The sequence below is a fragment of the Electrona antarctica genome, assembly GCF_951216825.1.
Source record: "Electrona antarctica genome assembly, chromosome: 9".
NCBI lineage: Eukaryota > Metazoa > Chordata > Actinopteri > Myctophiformes > Myctophidae > Electrona > Electrona antarctica.
Window position 1 is genome coordinate 55,181,087 of NC_136790.1, and position 21,438 is coordinate 55,202,524.

Consider the following 21,438-nt stretch of genomic DNA (forward strand, 5'->3'; position numbering starts at 1 on the left):
AGATTTTTTTTTGACTGATATAGAACCTTCATTGACTCCAGCAGACCTTTATTAGACCAATCTTCAAACGTCTTGGACTCGTCTAGATCTTCATTCGACTGATCGGGAACCTTCTCGGACTCGCGTGGCTCTTTACTCGATTGGCTTAGAAGCTGATTCGACATGTGTGGACGCTCACGTGATTGGTCTAGGACCTTCAACTCCTGTGGATGTTCAGTTGATTGGTCAGGAATCTTCTTTGACTCGGGTGTATCTTCATCTGACTGATCTAGAACCTTTGACCTTTTCGGATATTTATTCGATTGACGTAGAGCCTTCTTCAGTTCACGCGGGTCTTTATTTGATTGGTCTAGAACCGTCTTCGACTCATGTGGGTCTGTACTTGATTGGTATGCACGTTCTTCCGACTCATGTAGCTGATTATTTGATTGGTCTATAATTCTGTTTGGCTCATGTAGGTCTTTATTTGGCCTATGGGCGACCCTCTCTGTCTTGTGTAGATTTTCATTCGACTTATATAGAACCTTCTTTGACCGAAGTGGACCTTCATTAGACTGGTCTACGTGTGACTCTGTACTCCATTGTTTTGGAACCTTTATCAACTTGTGTGGATCTTTTTTTGACTGATCAAGGACATTCTTTGACTCACGTGGCTCTATACTTGATTGGTCTATAGACTTATTTGACCCGTGTGGATGTGTATTTAATTGGTCTAGGACATTTAAGTCCTGCAGATCTGTACTGGATTGGACCAGAAGCTTCTTCGTCTCAAGTGGATCGTTAATTGACTGATCCAGACTTCTCAATTTGTGTGGATGTGTATTCGATTGGTCTAGGACCTTCTTTGACTCGTGCCGACTGTTATACGGTTTGTTTAACGTTTGCATTGATTCACGGTGATCTCCCTTTGATTTTTTCTTCATTTCAAGTGGATCTTTATTTGATTGGTCTAGAACCTTCATCGACTTGTGTGAATCTATATTTGATTGGTCCAGAGCCCTCTTTGACACATGTGCATCCTTATTTGACTGATTTAGAACCCTTAACTTGTTCTGATCTTTATCAGATTGGTCCACAACGTTCTTTGACTTTGTTGGATCTTCATTTGATTTGACAAGAAACTTATTTGACTTGTGTAGATCTGTATTTGATTGGTCTAGAGCTTTCTTTGACTCATGTAGCCCTGCATTTGATTGGTCTAAGACCTTTGACTCGTGTTGACGTTTATTTGTTTGCTCTAGAACCTTTGACTCGTGTGAATGTTTATTTGATTGGTCAAGAACCTTCTTCGACCTGTATATATCTTTATTTGATTGGTCTAGAGCCTTTGACTTGTGTGGATCTTTATCTGATTGGTCTAGAACCTTCTTCGACTTGTGTGGATCTTTATCTGATTGGTCTAGAACCTTTGCCTTGTGTGGATCGTTATTTGATTCGTCTAGAACCTTCTTCGACTTTTGTAGATCTTTATTTGATTGGTCTAGAGCTTTCTTCAACTTGTGAGCATCTTTGTTTGATTGATCTGGAATCTTCTCTGACTCCTGTGGGCATTTATTGGACTGATCTAGAACCTTGTTTGACTTGTGTGGGTTTGGTTGGTCTAGAACCTTTGACTTATGTGAATCTTTAATTGATTGGTCTAGAACCTTTGACTTATGTGAATCTTTAATTGATTGGTCTAGAAGTTGTGTAGATTTGTGCAGATCTTTATTTGATTGGTCTGGAACCTTCTTCGACTTGTGTGGATCTGTGTTTGATTGGTCTAGTACCTTCTTCGACTTGTGTGGATCTGTGTTTGATTGGTCTAGTACCTTCTTCGACTTGTGTGGATCTGTGTTTGATTGGTCTAGAACCTTCTTCAACTTGTGTGGATCTGTGTTTGATTGGTCTAGAACCTTCTTCAACTTGTGTGGATCTGTGTTTGATTGGTCTAGAACCTTCTTAGACATGGGTGAATCTTTAATTGATTGGCCCAGACGTTTTGTAGATTTGTGCAGATCTTTATGTGTTTGATCTAGAACCTTTGCCTTGTGTAGATCTGTGTTTGATTGGTCTAGATCCTTTGCCTCGTATGGATCTTTTATTGATTGATCTGGAATCTTCTCTGACTCCTGTGGGCATTTATCGGACTGATCTAGAACCTTGTTTGACTTGCGTGGGTGTTTAATTGATTGGCCTAGAACCTTTGACTTATGTGAATCTTTAATTGATTGGTCTAGAACCTTTTCCTTGTGTGGATCTTTATTTGATTGGTCCAGAACCTTCATCGACTTGTGTGGTTCTTTATGTGATTGGTCTAGAACCTTTCCCCTGTGTGGATCTGTGTTTGATTGGTCTAGAACCATCTTCGACTTGTGCGCATCTATATTTGATTCGTCTAGAGCTTTCTTCAACTTGTGTAGATCTGTATTTGATTGGTCTAGAGCTTTCTTCAACTTGAGAGCATCTTTGTTTGATTGGTCTGGAATCTTCTCTGACTCCTGTGGGCATTTATCAGACTGACCTAGAACCTTGTTTGACTTGTGTGGGTGTTTAATTGATTGGTCTAGAACTTTTGACTTATGTGAATCTTTAAGTGATTGGTCGAGAGGTTTTGTAGATTTGTGTGGGTGTTTATTTGTCAGGTCCAAAACCTTCTTTGACTCATGTTGATCTTTATGTGATTGGTTTAGAACCTTTGACTTGTGCGAATCGTTAATTGATTGGTCCAGCAGCTTCATAGACTTGTGCAGATGTTTATGTGATTGGCCTAGAATCCGTGACGTATGCAAATCCTTAATTGATTGATCTGGAAGTTGCGTAGACTTGTGTGGAGGTGTGTTTGATTGGTCTAGAACCTTTGACTGAAGTGTATCTTTATTTGATTGGTCTAGAACCTTTGACTGAAGTTTATCTTTATTTGATTGGTCTAGAACCTTTGACTGAAGTTTATCTTTATTTGATTGGTCTAGAACCTTTGACTGAAGTTTATCTTTATTTGATTGGTCTAGAACCTTTGACTGAAGTGTATCTTTATTTGATTGGTCTAGAACCTTTGACTGAAGTTTATCTTTATTTGATTGGTCTAGAACCTTTTTTGACTTGTGTAGATTTTTGTTTGGTTTGTTTAACATTTTCTTTGATTCATGGAGATCATTCTTTGATTCTTCTAGAACGTCAGCTGACTTGGGTAGATCATTATTCATTATATCAATGACTGTTTTTTCTAAATTATGCAAGTCTGGATTCGTTCCATCTGGTTGTTTATTTGACTTGTGTCGATCCCGCTTGGATTGTTCTGGAAACATCTTCGATTCCTTCGGCTCTTTATTGGATTTGTCTAAAGCCTTTCTGGACTCCTTCCTGGGTTCACATATAACCTTCATTGGTACATCTTCATTCACATTGTCTTGACATTGGTCACCTGACACACACATGTCTTTAGTTGATTCATCTGAAATGTCATTTGACTGCTGTGGAATTTCATTAGGTCCTTCTGGGTGTTTCTTTAACTTCTGTACATGTTTCTTGGGTTCATCTATGAGTTCATTTGACTTGTGTAGGCCTTTCTTGGGGTTGTCTAGTTTATTTGACTTGTGTAGTTCTTCCTTCTTTGACTTTGACTCTAATTCTGACACTTCAGAGCATGGGATACTCTTCACAGTAAGACCGAGTGCAGTGACACTATTGGTTCGGCGAGTGAGAGGCGTTTGGGGTTCTGAGCCGCCTAATCGGTCAGGTGACATGCTCGTCACAGCAGAGGACGCTATCGTTTTGCCTTCTAACCGTTCCGTTCGGTCGGGCGGTATGCCAAACACACCGCTAGGGTTCACGCTAATGGCCGGCTTCTTTCTGCCGGCTGCACTGCTGTCCAACTGCTCTAAGGACACTCGCATCCTTTTACCTTCTGACCACGCTGATTGGACGGAGGGCACACCATCGGCGTTGGTTCGTGGTGTCCTTCTGTTCTCCGAGTGTTCCCGTTGGTCCGAGAACACCGGGATCTTTTTGGGGGGCAGGATCCTTTTACCTCCTGACCACTCTGATTGGACGGAGGGAACATCAGCCACGTTGGTTCGTGGTGTCCTTCTGCTCTCCGAGCGTTCCCGTTGGTCCGAGAACACCGGGATCTTCTTACCTTGTACAGCTGGCACACTAGTGCTTGGTATTGTTTGTTTCACCGACCGGTTTGATTGGCAGACGGAGTTGTCACTTATAGTGGATGGCGGCGTCCTTTTACGCTCTTCACGTACCGGTTCCTCCGAGAGCGGGGCTGCTTTACGGGACTTTTTACTGGCCGAGTGTTCTTCTGATTGGTCAGACGATTCAGCACCGGATCCCTCCGGAGAACCCGGTTGGTTGCGGAAACTAACGTCTAGAACCGGCGCCTTCGGGGCTGACGGGTCGGGAAGCGTGACGGTTGGTCCGGAGACTTTCTTTTTACGCTTTGAACGTCGTGATTGGTCAGAGCGCGCGGACGTCTTAGTAGAGGCCGAGCCATGTGGCTTCCCCGATGTCTCTGATTGGCCTGTGAGTCTTGCAGCCACCCTGGCCGTTTCACTTAGCGTCTCAGCAGAGGCAGGTGTCTTTTTCCTGTTTGAAGGTTCCAATTGGCCAGAATGCCTGTCAGTCTCAGCATAGGCTGGGGCTTTTTTCCGGTTTGAAGGTTTCAATTGGCCAGAATGTGTGTCAGTCTCAGCAGAGGCTGGGTCCCTTTTGCTGTTGTTTGAAGGTTTCAATTGGCCAGAATGCCTGTCAGTCTCAGCAGCAGCAGGGGTCTTTTTGCTGTTTGAAGGTTCTAATTGGCCAGAATGTGTGTCAGTCTCAGCAGAGGCTGGGTCCTTTTTGCTGCTTGAAGGTTCTAATTGGTCAGAATGCCTGTCAGTCTCAGCAGCAGCAGAGGTCTTTTTGCTGTTTGAAGGTTCTAATTGGCCAGAATGCCTGTCAGTCTCAGCATAGGCTGGGGCCTTTTTCCGGTTTGAAGGTTTCAATTGGCCAGAATGTGTGTCAGTCTCAGCAGAGGCTGGGTCCTTTTTGCTGTTTGAAGGTTTCAATTGGCCAGATTGCCTGTCAGTCTCAGCAGAGGCTGGAGTCTTTTTGCTGTTTGAAGGTTCTAATTGGCCAGAATGCCTGTCAGTCTCAGCATAGGCTGGAGTCTTTTTGCTGTTTGAAGCTTCTAATTGGCCAGAACGCCTGTCAGTCTCAGCAGAGGCTGGAGTCTTTTTGCTGTTTGAAGGTTCTAATTGGCCAGAATGCCTGTCAGTCTCAGCATAGGCTGGAGTCTTTTTGCTGTTTGAAGCTTCTAATTGGCCAGAACGCCTGTCAGTCTCAGCAGAGGAAGGTGTCTTTTTGCTGTTTGAAGGTTCTAATTGGCCAGAACGCCTGTCAGTCTCAGCAGAGGAAGGTGTCTTTTTGCTGTTTGAAGGTTCTAATTGGCCAGAACGCCTGTCAGTCTCAGCAGAGGAATGGGTATTTTTGCTGTTTGAAGCTTCTAATTGGCCAGACTGCCTGTCAGTCTCAGCATAGGCTGGAGTCTTTTTGCTGTTTGAAGCTTCTAATTGTTCAGAATGCTTGTCAGTAACAGCATAGGCTGGAGTCTTTTTGCTGTTTGAAGGTTCTAATTGGCCAGAATGCCTGTCAGTCTCAGCAGAGGCTGGGGTCTTTTGGTTCGCTGAGCATCCTAGTGATTGGTCAATGTGACTGGCAGGCACATTTTGGATTGGAGTCATTTTACTATTGAGATTTCCCGATTGGTCAGAGAGCACGCCGACCTCAGCACAGAGCGTATTCCTTTGTTTCTCCGACAATCCCGACTGGCCAGTGGACCCGCCAAACAGACCCGAGGTCCTGCTTGTGAGCGGAGTGCTTTTTTTACCTTTCGAACATTGCGATTGGTCAGAAAATGCGCTAGCAGTTGTCGCCACGGAAACCGAGGCTTTCTGCTTCTCCACGCAGCCCCCCGATTGGTCAATCGGCCGACCGGCGGAGGCTCCGGCCGAGGCGGCCGGGATCTTTTTACCGCCGGCAGACGCTTGGCTTTTCTTCTTACACGGACTCTTGCAGAACAGAGTGCGGTCCGGGGCGGCGCTGGTGGTCTTGGGCCGTCTGTCCTTCCCTGCCTTGCTGAACCACAGGCCACTCTGAACCTCCGGCTGCCTCTTGACCTCCTTCAGCGCGGGACTCGGAGGAGGCGGGCTGTGGAGCGGTTTCCTCTGCCGTTCCAGAGCAGTGGGACACAGGATCTTCGGGACGGAGTCCAGGTCAGAGTACGGACATTCTCCTTCGTCGTCGTCGTCGTCGTCGTCGTCGCGACAGTTCCGAAGCGAAGGGTCTTTACCGGCGGCGCCGCCACGCTTCACCCATTTACTCCCACAACGCTCGTTCTCGCCGGGAGGCTTTCTTAAAGTGCTTTGATTGGCTGACGGGGCTGACGTGGACCGGCGGTTGGCCGCGTGACTCGCCATTGGAGGAGCGGTGTTGGAAAGGGGCGGGGCGTCCGGGACGGAGGCGTCGTCCAGGGAGGAGAACAGTTTGCGTCTCTCCGTCAGAACGGATTCCGCTTCCAGGACGCTGGACGTCCACGACTCTTTATAGCGCTTGGAGATCTGTGGGAGGACAGGAGGCACACACCTGTTAGTGGCCTAGGAAGACCTGTTAGTGGCCTAGGAAGACATACCTGTTAGTGGCCTAGGAAGACCTGTTAGTGGCCTAGGAAGACATACCTGTTAGTGGCCTAGGAAGACATACCTGTTAGTGGCCTAGGAAGACCTGTTAGTGGCCTAGGAAGACATACCTGTTAGTGGCCTAGGAAGACATACCTGTTAGTGGCCTAGGAAGACGTGTTAGTGGCCTAGGAAGACATACCTGTTAGTGGCCTAGGAAGACCTGTTAGTGGCCTAGGAAGACATACCTGTTAGTGGCCTAGGAAGACATACCTGTTAGTGGCCTAGGAAGACATACCTGTTAGTGGCCTAGGAAGACATACCTGTTAGTGGCCTAGGAAGACGTGTTAGTGGCCTAGGAAGACATACCTGTTAGTGGCCTAGGAAGACATACCTGTTAGTGGCCTAGGAAGACCTGTTAGTGGCCTAGGAAGACATACCTGTTAGTGGCCTAGGAAGACATACCTGTTAGTGGCCTAGGAAGACATACCTGTTAGTGGCCTAGGAAGACCTGTTAGTGGCCTAGGAAGACATACCTGTTAGTGGCCTAGGAAGACATACCTGTTAGTGGCCTAGGAAGACATACCTGTTAGTGGCCTAGGAAGACATACCTGTTAGTGGCCTAGGAAGACATACCTGTTAGTGGCCTAGGAAGACATACCTGTTAGTGGCCTAGGAAGACCTGTTAGTGGCCTAGGAAGACATACCTGTTAGTGGCCTTGGAAGACCTGTTAGTGGCCTAGGAAGACCTGTTAGTGGCCTAGGAAGACATACTTGTTAGTGGCCTAGGAAGACCTGTTAGTGGCCTAGGAAGACATACTTGTTAGTGGCCTAGGAAGACCTGTTAGTGGCCTAGGAAGACCTGTTAGTGCCTAGGAAGACCTGTTAGTGGCCTAGGAAGACATACCTGTTAGTGGCCTAGGAAGACATATATAGGACATCATAACCTGATCATACCTTGTTAGTGGCCTAGGAAGACATAGGACATCATAACCTGGTACTCCCTGAGGTGATCAGTATATAAATAGCACTATTTAAACACTAACAAAGTGTAAAAGTGAAAAAAGATAATCAACTCGGTGCTGAATGGAGGTGCAGAAAAAGTTTAAAAAGGCTTTTTGTGTCAACACAAAAACAGTTGCACTGAGTTTAAAAAAGGGCCGATTTGCTCAGACACATATGACGTAATGATGCTTTCACTGTCAATGGCAAATGTGCCATGAGTTGTGACGAAAAGCTGTACAGACAGAAACGGGTCTCATGGTCGCAGGCAACGTATTTCCTGTAGGCGGAGACGACATATCTGCGGTTTATACCCGCACTTCTTCTACTACAGTGAATGGAAAAGTGACTGATGTTAGTCTGCCTCAAACGTTACTCTTTTACCTGCTTTTTACTAACACTAACATTACAAAGATGCCCAGAACATCGGGATGAACCTGTGTAGTTTATGGCTGCTCCAACAGTAGTGGCAACATTAAAAAATAAAATAAAAACGGAATGTCAAAATATCTACCGTGGTGGCTGAGACCTGAGCCATATAGTAATGGTTGAGACAAAGCAGTGAAAGGTCCTGAAAGATACATAACGTCAGTCTTACCCAATACCCAATCTTTCTGTTTTATGAACACAAGGCTGCTGTACTTTATACCTCATACTAAGCAAGTAGGCACTTGCTCTATGGCTCTGCTCTCAGCCACCGCGGTGGATATTTTGACATTCCGTTTGTTGTTTTTTTGGAATGTTGCCACTACTGTTGGAGCAGCCATAATCTACACAGGTTCATCCCGATGTTCTGGGCATCTTTGTAATGTAATGTAAAGGCAGGTAAAAAGAGTAACATTTGAGGCAGACTAACATCAGTCACTCTACCATTCACTGTAGTAGAAGAGGTGCGGGTATAAACCGCAGATATGTCGTCTCCGCCTACAGGAAATACCAGTGGCGTGCACAGATAGACACTAGGGGGTGCTAGAGCACCCCCTGCCCTTTTGGCAATGTGCCCTTTTGAAAAAAAATGAACTTTTTTTTTTTTTTTGATTTTTCAAAAATAGCTAAAGCATAACATAATGCTAACACCAAAAGGGGTTCCCGCCCCAAAATGGATTAAGGCAACCGGCCGGTTCCACGCGCTGCACAAGGTGCCCTTTTTTAACTTGAGCACCTGCCCCTCTAAATGTCTGTGCACGCCACTGGTGGTCTCCGCCTACAGGAAATACGTTGCCTGCGACCATGAGACCCGTTTCTGAATCGGTCTATATCAAGAAGTCAGCTGGTGCTTCAAGGATCAAAGGGACTGAAATGCTGAGGAAAAGGCGGCGATCCGAGCACTCAAATGGCCGCCTTTTCTTCACTAACAAACTGTACATGATCACAAAACAGTGATTGATGTAACCATCGTGTGTGTGTAGGTGTGTGTACTGTGGCGACTGTGGCTCAAGAGGTAGAGCAGGTCGTCCAATGATCCATGGGTCGGCGGTTCGAATCCCGGCTCCTCCTGGCTACATGTCGAAGTGTCCTTGGGCAAGACACTGAACCCCAAATTGCTCCCGATGTGCTGGTTGGTACCTTGCATGGCTTCCGCCGCAATCGGTGTATGAATGTGTGTGTGAATGGGTGAATGTAATGCACAATCTATGTAAAGCGCCTTGGATAAAGGCGCTATATAAATGCACCATTTACCATTTACCATTTTGTGTAGGCCTACACATTACGTGGATAACCTTTTACAGGTATTTAATTGCAGTGTTTTTAAATGTTTTTCAAAGCATCTTAACCCATTTAGACCTAAGGACGATTCTACAAATGCCTTCTAAATTCTGACAGTTTTATGAAAAACTCATGTTTCTATGTCAGTGGTTCTCAAACATTGGAACAACATGTGAAAATATGTTGTCCCAGGGACCCCCCTTTCGCTCTGAAAGAATATATATAAAGATTTGCGCCACATTTTCACGATTTTTCAAAAGTAGCAGACCTACAAGCTCGTGCCGCGCTATGAGCTTGTAGATCTGCTATTTTTCAGTAACTAAAGTATAACATAATGCTTAAAACACCAAAAGGGATTCCCGCCCAGAATGGGTAAAAGGTAATTACAGTGTTGTTGTTGTTGTTGTTGTCAACTTTCTGTTTCCTCCTCCTGTGAGGTAGGGGGAGCTCCTCAAAGTCTTCTCCAGCCTGGAAGAGGTGCGTGGCTCTGCCCTCCACCCAGCTCTTCTCCACCGGGACGCCGAACGTCCTGACGTAGTAGAGACGACATGGCCGCTCACTGTCCTCTGAAACCACACCACAACATTGGTAAATGGTAAATGGTGCATTTATATAGCGCCTTTATCCAGAGATTGTGCATTGCATTCACCCATTCACACACACATTCATACACCGATGGCAGCGGAAACCATGCAAGGCACCAACCAGCACATCGGGAGCAATTAGGGGTTCAGTGTCTTGCTCAAGGACACTTCGACAGTAACTCTGGGGGAGCCCGGGTTCGAACTGGCAACCTTGGGTTACCATCCAGCCACTCTACCCCTGAGCCACCACCGCCCATTCAGTTACAACCTCACTGTCCTCTGAAACCACATGACGACATTCAGTACAACCTCACTGTCCTCTGAAACCACACCACAACATTCAGTTACAACCTCACTGTCCTCTGAAACCACACCACAACATTCAGTTACAACCTCACTGTCCTCTGAAACCACACCACAACATTCAGTACAGCCTCACTGTCCTCTGAAACCACACCACAACATTCAGTTACAACCTCGCTGTCCTCTGAAACCACACCACAACATTCAGTTACAACCTCACTGTCCTCTGAAACCACACCACAACATTCAGTTACAACCTCACTGTCCTCTGAAACCACACCACAACATTCAGTTACAACCTCACTGTCCTCTGAAACCACACCACAACATTCAGTACAACCTCACTGTCCTCTGAAACCACACCACAACATTCAGTTACAACCTCACTGTTCTCTGAAACCACACCACAACATTCAGTTACAACCTCACTGTCCTCTGAAACCACACGACGACATTCAGTTACAACCTCACTGTCCTCTGAAACCACACCACAACATTCAGTTACAACCTCACTGTCCTCTGAAACCACACCACAACATTCAGTACAACCTCACTGTCCTCTGAAACCACACCACAACATTCAGTTACAACCTCACTGTCCTCTGAAACCACACGATGACATTCAGTTACAACCTCACTGTCCTCTGAAACCACACCACAACATTCAGTACAACCTCACTGTCCTCTGAAACCACACCACAACATTCAGTACAACCTCACTGTCCTCTGAAACCACACGACGACATTCAGTTACAACCTCACTGTCCTCTGAAACCACACGACGACATTCAGTTACAACCTCACTGTCCTCTGAAACCACACCACAACATTCAGTTACAACCTCACTGTCCTCTGAAACCACACCACAACATTCAGTTACAACCTGACTGTCCTCTGAAACCACACCACAACATTCAGTTACAACCTGACTGTCCTCTGAAACCACACCACAACATTCAGTTACAACCTCACTGTCCTCTGAAACCACACCACAACATTCAGTTACAACCTCACTGTCCTCTGAAACCACACCACAACATTCAGTACAACCTCACTGTCCTCTGAAACCAGACCACAACATTCAGTTACAACCTCACTGTCCTCTGAAACCACACGACAACATTCAGTTACAACCTCACTGTCCTCTGAAACCACACCACAACATTCAGTTACAACCTGACTGTCCTCTGAAACCACACCACAACATTCAGTTACAACCTCACTGTCCTCTGAAACCACACGATGACATTCAGTTACAACCTCACTGTCCTCTGAAACCACACGACGACATTCAGTTACAACCTCACTGTCCTCTGAAACCACACCACAACATTCAGTACAACCTCACTGTCCTCTGAAACCACACCACAACATTCAGTTACAACCTCACTGTCCTCTGAAACCACACGATGACATTCAGTTACAACCTCACTGTCCTCTGAAACCACACCACAACATTCAGTTACAACCTCACTGTCCTCTGAAACCACACCACAACATTCAGTTACAACCTCACTGTCCTCTGAAACCACACGACAACATTCAGTTACAACCTCACTGTCCTCTGAAACCACACCACAACATTCAGTTACAACCTGACTGTCCTCTGAAACCACACCACAACATTCAGTTACAACCTCACTGTCCTCTGAAACCACACCACAACATTCAGTTACAACCTCACTGTCCTCTGAAACCACACCACAACATTCAGTTACAACCTGACTGTCCTCTGAAACCACACGATGACATTCAGTTACAACCTCACTGTCCTCTGAAACCACACCACAACATTCAGTTACAACCTCACTGTCCTCTGAAACCACACGATGACATTCAGTTACAACCTCACTGTCCTCTGAAACCACACCACAACATTCAGTTACAACCTCACTGTCCTCTGAAACCCCACCACAACATTCAGTTACAACCTCACTGTCCTCTGAAACCACACCACAACATTCAGTTACAACCTCACTGTCCTCTGAAACCACACCACAACATTCAGTTACAACCTCACTGTCCTCTGAAACCACACCACAACATTCAGTACAACCTCACTGTCCTCTGAAACCACACCACAACATTCAGTTACAACCTCACTGTCTTCTGAAACCACACGACAACATTCAGTTACAACCTCACTGTCCTCTGAAACCACACCACAACATTCAGTTACAACCTCACTGTCCTCTGAAACCACACCACAACATTCAGTTACAACCTCACTGTCCTCTGAAACCACACGATGACATTCAGTTACAACCTCACTCAACCTTACAACGGTTTTGGACAAATACAGTACAGTACAGGCCCTACAAGGTTTCCACCAATGAGGACAGGCCCTACAAGGTTTCCACCAATGAGGACAGGCCCTACATGGTTTCCACCAATGAGCTGACCTTTGATCCGGTGGTAGACCCCCTGGTCGGGGTCAGAGGTCACCTCGCACGGCCACCAGGGGCGTCGGTTGACCTTGGCCCAGATCACTTCTCCCTCTAAGTACTTCACGGACGGAACGTGATTGGTCTGCTTCTTAGGGCTGCTGACCTGTTGAACACAACACAACACACATGTTTCTGGTCAGCTTCTTATAGGGCTGCTGACCTGTTGAACACAACACAACACAACACACATGTTTCTGGTCAGCTTCTTATAGGGCTGCTGACCTGTTGAACACAACACAACACAACACAACACACATGTTTCTGGTCTGCTTCTTAGGGCTGCTGACCTGTTGAACACAACACAACACAACACAACACAACACAACACAACACAACACAACACAACACAACACACATGTTTCTGGTCAGCTTCTTATAGGGCTGCTGACCTGTTGAACACAACACAACACAACACAACACACATGTTTCTGGTCTGCTTCTTAGGGCTGCTGACCTGTTGAACACAACACAACACACATGTTTCTGGTCAGCTTCTTAGGGCTGCTGACCTGTTGAACACAACACAACACAACACACATGTTTCTGGTCTGCTTCTTAGGGCTGCTGACCTGTTGAACACAACACAACACAACACAACACACATGTTTCTGGTCTGCTTCTTAGGGCTGCTGACCTGTTGAACACAACACAACACAACACAACACAACACAACACAACACAACACAACACAACACAACACACATGTTTCTGTCTGCTTCTTATAGGGCTGCTGACCTGTTGAACACAACACAACACACATGTTTCTGGTCGGCTTCTTAGGGCTGCTGACCTGTTGAACACAACACAACACAACACAACACAACACAACACAACACAACACAACACAACACAACACAACACAACACACATGTTTCTGGTCAGCTTCTTATAGGGCTGCTGACCTGTTGAACACAACACAACACAACACAACACAACACAACACAACACAACACAACACAACACAACACAACACACATGTTTCTGTCTGCTTCTTATAGGACTGCTGACCTGTTGAACACAACACAACACAACACAACACAACACAACACAACACAACACAACACAACACAACACAACACACATGTTTCTGGTCGGCTTCTTAGGGCTGCTGACCTGTTGAACACAACACAACACACATGTTTCTGGTCGGCTTCTTAGGGCTGCTGACCTGTTGAACACAACACAACACAACACACATGTTTCTGGTCGGCTTCTTAGGGCTGCTGACCTGTTGAACACAACACAACACAACACACATGTTTCTGGTCGGCTTCTTAGGGCTGCTGACCTGTTGAACACAACACAACACAACACAACACAACACAACACAACACAACACAACACAACACAACACAACACAACACAACACAACACAACACACATGTTTCTGGTCGGCTTCTTAGGGCTGCTGACCTGTTGAAGTTGAACACAGATTCAGATTCAGATTCAGATACCTTTATTTGCCATTTGTGTATACACACATATGAATTTGCTTTGACATAACATGCGTGCATTCAATTCTTTTTTCACAAATACCAACAGACAACACCGTGCAGGGAAATAAATATAAAGTGCAGCGTTATAGTTCATAGACAGTGCATCAAATGTTGCCGGTGTTTAAAGTGCCGGTGTCACTAGGAGGCAGGGGTGGAAGGGAAGCCAGAGTCATTCAGCTGAGGGGAGTCTGTGGCTTTCGTAGCCTTCGGCAGCCGCCTGTTTCATGGTTATTTGTACTGTACACCAGGGGTTCCCCAACGTTTTCATGTCAAGGACCCACACATTGACACTAATTAGCCCCGCAGACCCCCATTTGAAGAGATATGCCTGCAGGGACCTAGCCTGGTTAATAAACCAGACCGAATCAGCCGTTGGCAAAAAAAAGTTGCCTACCAGCGGATTACGGTCTGGCGAGGCTCAGTAGCACGCCTCTTTCCTACAACCGAGAACAGGTCGGACCAATCGGGACACGGTATGCAATATGGGCGGGCTTTGGTACAGTGACGTTCAATGCTTGAGACCTTTGACTGACAGTAGCTCTGACCAATTGCGTCAAAGAGGAACCCGCCCCCCGGGAAATGAAAACCCCCCATAAGAGAAGTTTTTTTTTTTTTACAGCTCTAGCAGTGATTCTCAACCCGTTTAATTTCAAGGACCCCCAGGTCTAAAGACCCACATTTAGGCATTTCTATCTCTGGAACCCCCCGTTTATATTGTAAAATCAATGTTAAGTTAACTCTGAGAGTGTACAAATGGAACCAAATGGACCCCTTAGGGTCAGAGTTACAGACCCATAAGGGTCCATTTGGTTCCTAACTATCATTTAGCTGGGGATCCCCTGGAACTCCCTCAAGGACCCCTGGGGGTCCCCGGACCCCACTGTAGGCTACAGTATGTTTGTGTATATTGTTCTATGTCACAAGGTGGACCACAATGGAAACAAGCCCATGTTGGTGTTTTCTAAATTCATGTCACAATAAAGTATTCTATTCTAAATACTGTACCTGTAGAAGTGACATGATGATAAATGTAGTAAAATCTGTAGTCGAGCCTCGACCTCCTACAGGCATAATAGGCTCAACTGATGTAATTTAGGCCCAGGCTACACGTAATTTTTTGTGTGCGTTTGGGCCTTTCAGCCACACGCAAACGGCATTTTCGGCCACTCAAACGGAGGTTTTTGGAAACGGATAAAAATATCCGGATCAGTGGAGCTGTGTAGTCATGTGAAACGGAGCTTTTGAGAAACGATGATGTCACCGCTCATTAGCGCATATCATTTTTACTATAATTGCATGGAAACTACACGGATCCAATCGTTCATGTTTTTACATCACTGTTAACAACTTTAAAACGTAGCCTATCTTGCACCACGTCACCAGCGAGCAAAGGCTCTGCTCTGCTGCATCCAATAATAAATATATCAGACTACTAGTCCAGTGCGGACTGGTGATTTAATTAAGCAATACTACACGAGAGGGTGTGGGTTAACGTGATTATTGCCACGACAGGGATGCGGTGAGGAACGAGACGAACATTATACAACAGTTACCCTTAAAACTAAGAACATTTTTTTAATGACAGATGTAGTCACTACGACCACAAATGTCCCAAGAAACTAGCTAGCCTAGCCACCGAGTTTGCTAGCGCTCTGGGAGAACAGAGCAGCTGAATTCTTTGTTTTGATTAGGTGGTGAATGGTGCTGGTTTAACCCACGGCTAGAAGGCTGTTTCAACCAATCAGATTGCTTCCTCGAAACGACCTGTGGTATAATTTGTATTGGTGCCAAGTGCGAAGCTTGAACAATAGGTTAATTGCGGGCCGCTACAGAGAAACTGTGGATATTAACCTACCAATAAGGACCCAGGCCAAATGCCATTTCGCAGTAGACTTTACAGTACACCAACAAGTCTGCGTGGTGTTCAATGCGTTTCTGCGTTTGTGTGTGTGTGTGTGGACATAAATATCTCTGTCGTATGGGCAGGGAAAATATCCGTTTTGCAAAAGATCCATATCCGTATAGCCCAGGCCTTAGATAGCACTTTATGTAGACATAGCACCCTATGGTGTATACAGTTATACTATACACATATAGTTTCATTACATAGATATTACACTCTTAGGTTCTTAAGCTATACTACATTTTATGTATTTGATGTATGTTTTTTGTATGTTATTTTTTTTTTGTTACTTAAATCTAAATGACTAAATTACTGTAAATCGCTCTGGATAAAGAGCATCTGCTAAATGCCTAAATTGTAAATTGTAAAGCAAATGGAGGTGAACTTGCCGTGGAAGACAGGCTGCTCCCGAATAGGAACAGCTCGCTGTCGCTCTCCCAGTCGTCATCGGAGACGTCCCAGTACCTCCTGCGCTCTGCGCCCGAACACTGGGACCGCGTCATCACCTTCCTTGACGATGACGTCACCTTCCCTGACGACGACGTCATCACCTTCCTTGACGACGACGTCATCACCTTCCCTGATGACGACGTCATCACCTTCCCTGACGACGACGACGACGACATCGTCTTGCCGGCCGCCGTGTCTCGTCCTGCTGATGATGATGATGTCATGGCGGCGGTGGGCGTGGTGGGAACAGCGCTGGTGGTCGCAGAGGTGCAGGTCTCTGCAGGGTGGTGACCCTCCGTGCTGCCGTTCCCAACGCTCCCAGCAGGGGGCTCCACACTGTTCCCACAAAAAAACCCTCCATCGTTTCCGGCTGACAGGAGCGCCTCGTGGCTATAGCGGTCGTAGCGATGATAGTCGTTGTCGTCGTCGTCCTCCTCGTCCTCGTCCTCGAACAGCGACGAGTCAAAGTGGAGGAAGCCGTTGGCGAAGGGACTGTTGCTCTCCAGAGAGAAGGCGGGGCTGGGCGGGGCCGGGGAGATGCTAGGGCCCATCTGATTGGCCGCTGGAATGTCTCCACCCACCGGTCGGAGGACCGCCGCTGCTTGTTCCCCGTCCGGAGGAGAGTATGCCCCAGAGTTCTCCAGTTGACAGGGATCTCCGGAGCCAAGATGGCTGCCGCTGGAGCCAAGATGGCTCCCGGTCCACTGCTCTGTCTCCTTGTCCCTCCTTCCGTCCGCGGAGCCAACATGGCTCCCGGTCCACTGCTCTGTCTCCTTGTCCCGCCTTCTGTCCGCGGAGCCAAGATGGCTCCCGGTCCACTCCCAGCCTCTCTCTCTCTCCGCCGCCTTGTGTCGCGCTCTCTCCTTCTTTCTCTTCTTCTCTTTCTTGCGGTTCTTACTCCCTCCTTCCTGAGAGGAGGAAGAGGAGGACATCTTCTCCGGTGCAGAAGGTCAAAGGTCGGCTGCTAGTGTTGACCCCTTCATGCTGCTCAGCTGTCACTCTGGAAGAGACGGTGCACACCATGTTATGAAATGATATGTCTACGTTAAACGTTAATGATAGGCTATGTTAATGATATGTCTATACATTATACGTTAATCATATGTATGTCTACGCCAGTGTTGTTTTCGCCGACTAAAACTAAGATGAAAAATGTTCGTCGACTACCTTGTTCCACTGACGAAAACTAAATGGAAACTAAATGAAAACTAAGCCATGATGACTAAAACTAAGACTAAATATACTGACAATTTCGTCAACAAATAAAAACTAGACTAAAATGTTAGGAAGGGACTAGTGGACAAGAGATCCAGTATAAGTCATTTTACACTTGGTTGCATGCTGAAAATAGCAGATCTACAAGCTCACAAATCGAGCTTGTAGTAGTAGTAGTAAGTAGCCTTGCAGAGCCATGAGGCCCATAGGGGCAGGAGCCTATCTCCTGTTTCTGTAGCCATGTCGCAGGGACGACTTGTAGATCGACTTGTAGATCGGCTATTATCAGCAAGTGTAAAAACAGTCATTACGACGGCATCAAGGCCCGCCAAAATCCAATTTAGTAGACTAGATCAACTGTAGATTTAGTCGACTAAAATCTTATGATATTTAGTAGACTAAAACTAGACTAACACTAGGACATTCCAGGTGACTAAAATGTGACTAAAACTAAATGAAAACTATTCAAGAGACTAATGACTAAAACTAAAATCTAAATTTGCTGCCAAAAATTAACACTGGTTTACGTTATGCGTTAATGATATGTCTACAGTCATTTTCCAAACATTTTAGCTCCAGACAGAAAATGGGACGTTTGTCGGGGGGACCCAAACTAAAAATCTAAATTCTAAAAGAAAAAAAAGGGCACGGTACAACACTTTTCTTTTTTTTTCTTTTTTTTTTTTTCTAATTATTTGTTCGGCCCAAAATGTGTGTTTGTTGTCATGATGGGAACACTTTTATTATTATTATATTATGAGTTCACGAGTCGAGTTGTCTTTGTCCATGTGAGGCTTACAGTTCTTTAAATTAATACTTTTTGAAACGTCTACGGGAAAAATTAATGGGGAATTGTCTTCCGGGCCTCTCGTCGTCATGATAGGGTGGCGGGACTGCGACGCTCTATACCAGATTGTGGGCGTTCCCTCTGGTGTTGTGACTGCGGGTGTCACCCACTTTGGAGATGTAGCTAGACAGGTATGAGGTAGCCTCGGTCCCAGGCTTACTTTTCTGCGAAAAGAAGAGCCTGGTCACAACGTAAGGCAAAGAAGCTATCGGCGGACGTATCCTCCGGAACATCCATCAGATGTATTTCCCCCGGATACGATATTTTCCCGACCAATCACAACACTTGTTTCATTCGCGGAGAATGTGAACTGATTTGTAAAGCATCAACGTCATTTCCTTGTTTCGGTGGGGACTAGTAAACACAGCCGCACCGCGTGACGTAGTTATCTTACACGCAACACTTCCGCCACTTCCGCTGATAGTCTTTTCAGCGTAGGTCTTGCCCAGGGTGGGTATGAGGGCATTCTCCCTCTGACTATCTCAATTGATATTTGCTTAACCCTGTATTCTACCCCGAGCTAACCTCGCCTCACCAGGCTTTCCACCACCTCGGAGGAAAGCCTGGTCTCTGTTTCAAAAGTCTGTATGATCCGGTTGGGAGCGGATGATATCGTTACGTCATGTAAAGTCAGGAACAATCAAACGGAACTTCCTTTTCCCTCAAACAATAAAAGCTCTCGTAGCCTGTAGCTTTTATTGAGAAAAATCGGTTTGAGGGGAAAGGAAGTTGCCGCCCCGTTGTTCCTGCCTGTCGACTACAAAACAATACTACAACATGACGTAGCGATATCATCCGCTCCCGACAGGATCATATACCCTAAATGAAATGGTGCCCATGCAGGCTAACCCCGAGCTAGCGAAACTAGCAAAGTGAGATGGGATTAGGTGGGTCATGGGGCTTCAGGGCTGAGTATATCAGTTTGTTTTGGGAGGTCTGAAGCTTAGATTTTAGTGATATTGAGGTGTTGGAGAACCATCAAAATGGCAAACATTTTTGAGTGGTGTAAACCACTCCTACAACTGGCTTTGTTAGTCTGTCTGTCTGTCTTGTCTGTGCATTACGTCAGACCACAGCTGATCAGGCTATATAAGACCTTACATCACTCAGTTCACACGGGTGTGATTTTTTTACTTTCCCGTTCACTTTTGATGCCTTTTTTCCACCTGTCACTTTGCCATGTATGGCCTACTTGCGCGTAAGCAGAGCGCACCATGAGGTGCGCTCACCACTGGCATCACCGCTTAAAAAAAAACCAACATATTCCCTATAGAACTCTGTCTGGGTACGACTGCTGCTCTGAGTCCCAGTTCATGAAAAACTCAGAACTGCCAAAAAAAAGAAAGTGTCCCCCCATCCCACTTGTCCCACACAAGCCATACTTCTGTCCCTCAAATGAACAGTTTGGATCTGGTCACCCTAATGTCCTACAGTTCACAGTCACTGTTTCCTCCTCCCCAGTGATCGCACCTCCCTGTGTTGCGTTTTACAATAATTAATAAATAATGCTGCATCTAAGCCTGTATGCCCACATCTTAAACGTGATGTTACTGTCTCTTCCCTTCTGCATGTCACCAAAATGTGGAACGCCCTACCAACAGTCATTAAGACATGCAAATCCCTTGACTCCTTCAAAACTGCTCTCAAAGGTCACCTATACGGACGACTGCATTTCGAAACTGGCCCCAGTAAAATCTGAATCCCCCCTCGTTTTTCTTTTCCCTTTTTACCTCCTCTATGATGATTTCCTGTTTTGACTATTATAGTTGTGTATATTCGTACGTCTCTAAATGTCTTGATGAATTGAACAAGGTGGACCCTCTTGTAAACAAGTGTAATGCTTTATGGTGTCGTCCACTCACAGTTAACAGTCTTTGTATTGAGTTGTGCTTGAAATGTACTGTAATTCTGCAAACTGTTTATAAATACTTCAATCAATCAAAATCAAACCTCTCCTACTTTCCTCTGAATTCCATAAAACCATCTCCCCTTCCTCTCCTCCTCCTCCTCCTCCCACCTCTTTTGTCATCTGTCCTTCATCTTTATTTTAATAATGCTCTTAGTCAGTGTGACTAAATATACTGTGCGTGACTAAATATACTGACAATTTCGTCAAATCAAAACTAGACTCAAATGTTAGGAAGGGGACTAGTGGACAAGAGATCCAGTATAAGTCATTTTACACTTGCATGCTGAAAATAGCAGATCTACAAGCTCGCGTTGTAGATCTGTAAAACGACGGCATCAAGGCCTGCCAAAATACATTTTAGTCGACTAAATCAACCGTAGATTCAGTCGACTATAAAATCTCATGACGTTTAGTCGACTAAAACCCAGACTTAAACACTAAAACATTCCGGGTGACTAAAATGTGACTAAAACTAAATGAAAGCCATTCAAGAGACTAAAACTAATGCTCTCACCCTCCATCTTGCTCTCTAGGAAGACTACTCACACCTACTGACTGTAAACTATCAGGGGTGTTATGCAGAGTCCTGTGTCCTATCGCGGATGGTTACCTACCGCCCGGGTACAAGGTAACAGTTTTCTGTGCAGTCCACTCACTGTGCGACTAGTGGACGTAGAATGTAGGCGACCCGACCGGCCGGCAGGCCGCGACGTGACGTCACGTGACGTCACGTCACATTTTAAGAACGATCGATTCGACGTACGTAATAGCCACGCAGAATCACGACGTCACGCACCCAGTGTGTGTGTGTGTGTGTGTGTGTGTGTGTGTGTGTGTGTGTGTGTGTGTGTGTGTGTGTGTGTGTGTGTGTGTGTGTGTGTGTGTGTGTGTGTGTGTCAGTCAGAGAGACAAAACACTGAGTCAATCAACAGAC

At 45.8% G+C, this 21,438-nt stretch overlaps 1 protein-coding gene across 1 annotated transcript in view; it reads right to left on the reverse strand.

Moving 5' to 3' along the window:
• Window positions 1–16,696, reverse strand: part of nsd1b (nuclear receptor binding SET domain protein 1b) — a gene marked incomplete at its 3' end in the record, with an annotated part of 41,328 nt that extends 24,632 nt beyond the window's left edge. The window contains exons 1-14 of the mRNA XM_079510810.1: window positions 16,473–16,696; window positions 13,913–13,972; window positions 13,798–13,852; window positions 13,660–13,692; window positions 13,553–13,586; window positions 13,420–13,474; window positions 13,254–13,318; window positions 12,940–12,971; window positions 12,845–12,906; window positions 12,640–12,787; window positions 9,738–9,916; window positions 5,785–6,584; window positions 3,501–4,572; window positions 1,770–1,937 (exon numbers count right to left, since the gene is read on the reverse strand). Coding sequence (XP_079366936.1) covers window positions 1,770–1,937; window positions 3,501–4,572; window positions 5,785–6,584; window positions 9,738–9,916; window positions 12,640–12,787; window positions 12,845–12,906; window positions 12,940–12,971; window positions 13,254–13,318; window positions 13,420–13,474; window positions 13,553–13,586; window positions 13,660–13,692; window positions 13,798–13,852; window positions 13,913–13,972; window positions 16,473–16,679 — 2,970 coding nt within the window. The 5' untranslated portion in view covers window positions 16,680–16,696. The remainder of the gene's footprint in view (window positions 1–1,769; window positions 1,938–3,500; window positions 4,573–5,784; window positions 6,585–9,737; window positions 9,917–12,639; window positions 12,788–12,844; window positions 12,907–12,939; window positions 12,972–13,253; window positions 13,319–13,419; window positions 13,475–13,552; window positions 13,587–13,659; window positions 13,693–13,797; window positions 13,853–13,912; window positions 13,973–16,472) is intronic.
• Window positions 16,697–21,438: the final 4,742 nt, after the last annotated feature.